Here is an 8056-nt window from a genome sequence, read left to right on the forward strand (position 1 = left end):
TGTTTTTCTATTCCTGGATAGTTAGAAACATCCGAAACAGAATCATCTGTGCCGTGTATGATTTGTTTGTGCTTTTGGAGATCAACGAGCAGAAAAAAAAAATCGCAAAATTGCTATTTATTCTTTATTATTAAGTATAGGATAATGATTTATAAATCTATTGCTATAAGTAATTTTAGAACACTGCCCAGTTCTAGAATACATCGTACATCATTCATTGCAGTGATTTTATGAATTATCTATATAATCTTAGCAGTTCGCATCAAATATATTTCAGAGTGAGTTAGCTTTTATCATATCTAGTTACTTCTTTTCTTATATACTTCTTTCGCCTTTAAGGTAGAGATTAGATTTCATGTACACGGTAAAATAACTGATATTTTTGACATTTTAGAAGCTGTTGAATAGTGTGAAGACAATAGTTAAAAATGGCTGAAGTAATTATTCAAATTTCACCTCAATCCAGTGAATTGATGGAAATTGTAAACAAAGTAAAATGTCCACAGTGTGATTCTATATTTTCTAATGCCCCTAATTTGGAAATGCATTTAATAAAGAGGCACCACAAAATTAGCAACTACTTGGATAAGAAACCGGAAGATTGTGTTTTTCAATATTTCTGCCCAGAAAGTGGTTGTAAATATTTCTTGGAAAATAGAAGAGATCTTAATGAATTACGTTTCTTTAGTAAGATGAAGTATTTAAAACAGGTAAAAACTTTTCCAGGTTATATAAATTTTTAATCCATAATTGAGCTATTTTATTTTTTTGTTTTACTTTCCAGCACTATTTGAAAGTGCATACTAGTAAAAATGTGGTTTGTGAAAAATGTCAGAAAAAATTTGTAACTGAAAGAGCGAAACAAGTTCATCAGAAAAAAGAGTGTGGAGTTGATTTTACGTGCATTGAATGTAAAAAGGGGTACAACACTTATTTGGCTTTAATGACACATTGCAAGAGAAAAAGTCATATTTTGTATAAAGTTCTTCAAGATTCATGTAAAAAGTGAGTTTTGCAGTTTTGATGTACATAGTTATTTAAGCTGGTTTCTAGCAGCACCCTACACAAACTTGTATGAGTATAATGACCGTCATCTCCTAACGATCCTATTTATAAATTATGGCTCACATAGTTTAAAAAAAAATTACAAATAATGATTAAAACGTTCATGGGATTATCAGTTTCTTTAATAATTTGGATATATTTTATTTTTTACTTATGAGTGTGTTTATTATGTTTTTGTATTTGTTGGATTTGGTTCTATTTAATTATTTGAAATGTGCATATTAGAGGCTTTATTATTGTTATCCTTTTTGCAGAAAGCTGATCAACGATCCAAAGTCTTTTATTAGAGGTCGACAAATACTTCCTCGACCTACAGAACTTGATCCAATGGAAGCGGCCACCGCGTTGAGTGAACTCTCTTGGAAGGCTGTGGTACGACGAGGCGTGGACGCCAGTACACAGACTAAAGGTCGAGCCACCCGGTGTCGAACAAAACGTACTTGGGCAGCTACACAAACTGATAGTATTCTACCGTCGACAAATCTTCTGTCCGACCTTGTGCCGTCACAACTGTTCAGCTCGGCCACTCAGACCAATGCAGACCTTATGTTCGACTTGAGTTTATTACCAGGAGAGTATGATTCATCTTCTCCTCAGGTGAGTTTCAAGGTTTTTGTTCTTAGTTTGTCAATTTAAGGCACGAAAATCATTATTGGGGCCATGGCTTTCTCAATAAAACACTGCCAACTTCCGTTACAAACCTCTCTGCCTATCAATAAAATACGTGCTGTTCAGTTCTTAGGTAGAGAAAATGTAAGAGCAACGGTATAAAATAGTTCCGAACTTGCAGAGTTTTACTAATAGGAACATGAAATATACTCGCTTCTTACTATTTTTATTAATTTTTTTAAGGGTGTAATTGTCTTTCGAGAAACTAACCATTTAATGCCAAAATTAACAAAATCAAAAGTAGAAAAATATTTGTCTATGACTCATTTCCGTTATCAAAATGAAAAGAATGTTTTGTTTATTCATCAGAAGTAGAGTTATAAACAAATTTTTGTTTCACTTTAACTTATTAAGCACAAATTTTTCTTAGATGTTTATTTAGTTCGCCGAACAATTAGTTGTGACGGCCGACGGAACATTAAAAGTGTTTATATCAATAGTGTTCTTTGAAGTCTAAACTATTAACAAGTTGTTTGGTTTCTTTGGGTAGCTGATGAATCATGTTTAGTAAAGTTGCGCCGTGTCAGCCAGAATTTAATTGCTACAGACATCAAACTCTTTATGTAAGCTTGCCACGTCTTTCCTTGCTTTTAGCTCAACATTCTAATCTGTTAGATTATTAAAGTGTTGTTCAAATTTGTACAGATCGTAGTACGAATTAATAATTTTATATCCTGCTGAAAAAAATTTGAAATAAGACAGAATGAAAACAAATTTCTGGCATTTTCCTTTTTGCACAAAAACTTACCCTCCCGTGCACATCCTCAGAGAAATACCGTCCACCACTCAAATTATTGGAAGAAACTTACATATGTGATTTTGATTAAATTCACAGAGGGTGTTGTTTTCCAAATTTTTCTCTCCATATTTCGATATCATCTAATTACGAATTGTTGGAACATGGGCATATTGCTAAGTGTTGCTAGAATTAACTAGTTGTCTGAACTTCACATTTCCATTCAAAAACTGTGTACAGTAAGAAAATTGTTTGAAAATTATCAAGAAAAATTTGGGCACATGATCGTTTTTTTCAGAGATGTGAGAGAGACATATTGGCAACCGACGCCATCTCGCCACGATATTCTCTAAGTGCTGGAGTCTTAAATGTCGAGGATTAGGTGACGCTCTGCTGTAGGACTCTAGCCCAAGCAAATGTTTTCTTATTTCTATATTTTTTGTCAATGTATGTAAAAGAAAAAATAAACCCTACCATTACGATTGAAAGTCCAAATCCGTATCCAGTAAGTAGCAATTTGTGAGTGATGAAATCACATGGTCCCTAACATTTCAGTTCTAATCTTCTATCCATATATTCTACATCTTTACTAGGTGTAATTTTTTTCTGCTGTAATGGGGAAATTTGGAAAAAAGAAAATTCAGCGTGTTGTTTGAACTTACTCCAGATTTCATATTTTTTATAAGTTTTTTGTTGTTGTAATTTTCTCATGTTAAAAATTTGAGAGTAAGAGAATTGCAAATGCTAGGGAGGGGCTGTAAATGGTATTAGACATGCGCTTTACATACCATTCAGCGTGGTAGGGAAATCTGTACATAAGATGATGCCCCACTCTGTTTCTATTTATTGTTGCATCTGCTAGCAGACTGTCGACTTTTCAGTTGTTTCTTTCTCATCAGAAAACTTGTTCACTTCTTACTGACTTTCATATTTCACCACTACACTTGTTGGGTAAGTTCCATTATCCTTTTGTCTTTGTTTTTCTCACATATTGTATATTATTTATTCATTTATAGTTATACATAAGATGTATGTGCTTACATTTTTTACCCACATTCTAATTTTTTTTTTTTTTTTGCGCCAAGATTTAGAAGTTATTCGGTGTCACTGTTTTTGTAAACGTAGAAACTACAGTTTTCTACACAAATAACTTAGTTAAATTCATTGGGTTCTTCCATTACTCTTGATTTTTTTTCATTAAAAAGAAAAGTATTTATTATGAATGTCTTAGTAGTACAGATTTATAATTTAAGTAAAAATCTAATCTAATTTAAACTTTCCAAAATCTCAGGAAGTTTTAGCTTAAATTGTACAGTTTGGTTTGAATAATTCCGTTCATTTACATCTCAAGAATGGTTCGTAACTATTTCTCCTTAACTTTATTTTTTCTTGTATTCATGTTGGATCTTCCAAAAAATTTTCTAGATCGAGTTTTTATCAGAAACGGTAGATGGTGGTGGTGAACACTTCAATTTGCGAAATTCCAAACTATATGTTTTAGAAGAACAGAATAGATTACTTAACTCGTGGATTTAGTTTGTCTTGTACCTTACAACTTACTTTTCTGGTACAAAAAAAAATCATTTATAATTTCATAATGAAATGCTCTGTTATAAATTTTAATTCTAAGATTTTTTTTAAATTTATATTAAAACTGTCCGGTAGGACAGTTGTATAAGGGTTGACCATCAAAAACTGCACGAAAAAGCGTAACGTTGAAAAACACCCAACTTTGACAATTTTTTTCTCTTTTTCTATAAAAGATAAAATTCCCAAATTTTCTTTATAATATAGGGCAAACCCTCCTTTATGACTGTAATTTTTTTGCAACAACCCAGATCTAATAGGTTTCGAGAAAAAAGTTGCCAAAAATGAGCAAAAACGGCTTTTTCAAAAAATGTTCTTGTTCTTCTTCTTCTTCTTCTTCTTCTTCTTCTTCTTCTTCTTCTTGTTCTTGTTGTTACCTTTTTTGTAAACAACGTAGCGCCTAAACGCGTGAACCGATTTTCATGAATGAGGTGTCATTCGATTCGGAATTTTATGTAGATGTGCCTTTTGGGGGTCTCGGCCCTGTACATCGAATGGGAGAGGAGTTAGCCCCCTTTATGTAAGGCCCCCTCCAAAATTATTATTACTAATTACTCTGTAAATCTTGGCCCGATTTTGATAAAATTTGGTAGGATGATAGGGTTAGGGCTCCCCTACGTAACATTAAAGCGACGATCTGCTCTTACACTTGTTAAGGGGAAGTATAGCAATCGTTGCAAATTATCGACACGTGAACCGATTTGCATGAATGAAGGGTCATTCGAATCGAAATTTTGTACAGATTTGCACTTTAAAAGTCTCGACGCCGTGCCTCATAAGGAGGGGAGTTCGCCCCACCCAAATAAGGCCCTTTTGTAAAACTATTATTACCAATATTTCTATAACGCTTAGTCCGATTGTGATAAAATTCAGCTCGAATAAGTGGTTAAAGCTCCTCTACGTTGCTGATGCTCTTGCACCTACTAAGAGGAAGTACTGCAATCATTTAAATTATCAATGAGTGAACCGATTTAAATCAATGAATTGTCGTTCGATTAAAAGATCTTTGCCTCTTTGCCTTTTAGGAAGAAGTACTGCAATCGTAGTTTATTTTTCTTACTCCTCTTAAAAGGAAGTACTGAAATCGCAGTTTAATTTTGCTATTTACGTACAAATACCTTCCTATGTTATTCAAAACGCTTTTTCAAAAAAATTGTTATTGAGGATGGTTTGGGAGAACGCAACTATAATCATTCTTTAAAAAGATCTCTCCATTGGTAGTTACGGTTTCGACTTAACACCTTATCAGATTATAATGGTAGAATTGTTTATTCCAAATTTTAAAAAAATCTGTAAAGAACATATGTAACTTTGTAAAATAAACAAAAAGGAAAATCTACCCAAAAGGTACAAAAATCTCCTTAACAAAAACTTACAGTTTAAAATGTTAAGTATAAGGGTTGATTAAACGCCAAAAGGTACACAAATCAGCGAGTACTCAACATTTCATTAATTCTTCATTAATAGTTAAGTAATTCTACTGCATTAATTTTCATTAATAAGTTATTTTTTAGAATTTATTAGATGTCACAGACCCTTATGCTGGCCACTTCATTTATAATATTTTTTTGTTATAATTATGATAAATCACATAAATATGTACATGCATGTTAAAGTAGAAAAAGACAAAGAGTAGGCTACTGTCTTGAATTCGTCTTACCGAAATATTCGTGAGCACAATTAACACACAGTTATAACAAGTAGATTATTAAACAATAATTATTCATTTCTCTATTGTAATTTAATTTAGTCCCCCTAATTTTACTTATAGTAAAATACTGGAATAATTAGCTGTCCTAAAAATATGCATATCTTATTTACTTTATATTACATATATACAACATTGTGGGAAGAACACCTAGATTGAGAATGTAATTGAAGAAAACTATATTATTTGTGATAAAGCCAGATAATTATTACCTATTAAAACTGTCCGGTAGGACAGTTGTATAAGGGTTGACCATCAAAAACTGCACGAAAAAGTGTAACGTTGAAAAACACCCAACTTTGACAATTTTTTTCTATTTTTCTATAAAAGATAAAATTCCCAAATTTTCTTTATAATATAGGGCAAACCCTCCTTTATAACTGTAATTTTTTTGCAACCACCCAGATCTAATAGGTTTCGAGAAAAAAGTTGCCGAAAATGAGCAAAAACGGCTTTTTCAAAAAATGTTCTTGTTCTTGTTCTTCTTCTTCTTCTTCTTCTTCTTGTTGTTCTTGTTGTTACCTTTTTTGTAAACAACGTAGCGCCTAAACGCGTGAACCGATTTTCATGAATGAGGTGTCATTCGATTCGGAATTTTATGTAGATGTGCCTTTTGGGGGTCTCGGCCCTGTACATCGAATGGGAGAGGAGTTAGCCCCCTTTATGTAAGGCCCCCTCCAAAATTATTATTACTAATTACTCTGTAAATCTTGGCCCGATTTTGATAAAATTTGGTAGGATGATAGGGTTAGGGCTCCCCTACGTAACAATAAAGCGACGATCTGCTCTTACACTTGTTAAGGGGAAGTATAGCAATCGTTTCAAATTATCGACACGTGAACCGATTTTCATGAATGAAGTGTCATTCGAATCGAAATTTTGTACAGATTTGTACTTTAAAAGTCTCGACGCTATGCCTCATAAGGAGGGGAGTTCGCCCCACCCAAATAAGGCCCTTTCTAAAACTATTATTACCAATATTTCTACAAAGCTTAGTCCGATTTTGATAAAATTTAGCTCAAATAAGTGGTTAAAGCTCCTCTACGTGGCTGTGAAGTGCCATCATGCTCTTACACCTACTAAGAGGAAGTACTGCAATCGTTAAAATTATCAATGAATTTATTTACATCAATGAATTGTCGTTCGATTCAAAATCTTTGCCTTTTAGGGAGAAGTACTGTAATCGCAGTTTATTTTTCTTGCTCCTCTTAAAAGGAAGTACTGAAATCGCAGTTTAATTTTGATATTTACGTACAAATACCTTCCTATTTTATTCAAAACGCTTTCTCAAAAAAATGGTTATTGAGGATGGTTTGGGGACCGCAACTATAATCATTCTTTAAAAAGATCTCTCCAGTGGTAGTTACGGTTCCGATTTAACACCTTATCAGGTTATAATGATAGAATAGCTTATTCCAAATTTTAAAAAATCTGTAAAGCAGACGTAACTTTGCAAATAGACAAAAAGGAAAATCTATCCAAAAGGTACAAAAATCTCCTTAACAAAAACTTACAGTTTAAAAAGTTAAGTATAAGGGTTGATTAAACGCCAAAAGGTACACAAATCAGCAGTTCCCAACATTTCATTAATACTTCATTGATATAATTTAAGTAATTTTACTGCATTAACTTTTCCTTCACATTTTTTAGAATTTATTAGATGTCACAGACCCTTATGCTGGCCAGTTCATTCATAATATTTTTTTATTATAATTATGATAAAATGAGTGATGAATTATTCTGAGTAGTCACATATACATGCATGTTAAAGTAGAAAAAAACAAAGTGAGAGTCGGCCACTTTTTAAATTTCAATCACGGAGGATTCAAAACAATATTTCAGTCTTAAATTCGTCTTACCGAAATATTCGTGAGCACAAATAACATACATTTAATAACAAGTAGATTATTCAACAATATTTACTCATTTCTCAATTGTAATTTAATTTAGTCCCCCTAATTTTACTTATGGTAAAATACTGGAATAATTAGCTGTCCTAAAAATATGCATATCTTTATTTTCTTTATTTTATATTACATATATATAACATTGTGGGAAGAACACCTAGATTGAGAATGTAATTGAAGAAAACTATATTATTTGCGATAAAGCCAGATTATTTATTACTTATTATTACAAACGTTTGACTACAACATAAAATAACAATTACTTTAATCGAAGAATGAACTTAAACCAATGATTTTTATTTAAAAATAAAAATAAATGCATAAAATCATTGATGTAAAAAAAGTTTATGAATTTTTTAGCCTCTTATTTTTTTTATATTTTTT

General features: G+C 32.0%; 1 protein-coding gene across 3 annotated transcripts in view; it reads left to right on the forward strand.

Annotated features, from left to right (window-relative positions):
- The first annotated feature begins 9 nt into the window (after positions 1-9).
- Positions 10-8056, forward strand: part of Asciz (ASCIZ zinc finger protein) — a 23080-nt gene continuing 15033 nt past the window's right edge. For all 3 annotated transcript variants that reach the window (XR_012457617.1, XR_012457618.1, XM_074125223.1), the window contains exons 1-4: positions 10-278; positions 395-710; positions 785-1005; positions 1320-1662. Coding sequence is in view for 1 of the 3 variants with exons in the window: in XM_074125223.1 (XP_073981324.1) it covers positions 429-710; positions 785-1005; positions 1320-1662 (846 nt within the window). In the remaining 2 variants the exon portion in view is untranslated. The remainder of the gene's footprint in view (positions 279-394; positions 711-784; positions 1006-1319; positions 1663-8056) is intronic.

Source organism: Rhodnius prolixus, unplaced genomic scaffold (genome assembly GCF_049639745.1).
Source record: "Rhodnius prolixus isolate KJV_2025 unplaced genomic scaffold, Rpr scaffold_3, whole genome shotgun sequence".
Lineage (NCBI taxonomy): Eukaryota > Metazoa > Arthropoda > Insecta > Hemiptera > Reduviidae > Rhodnius > Rhodnius prolixus.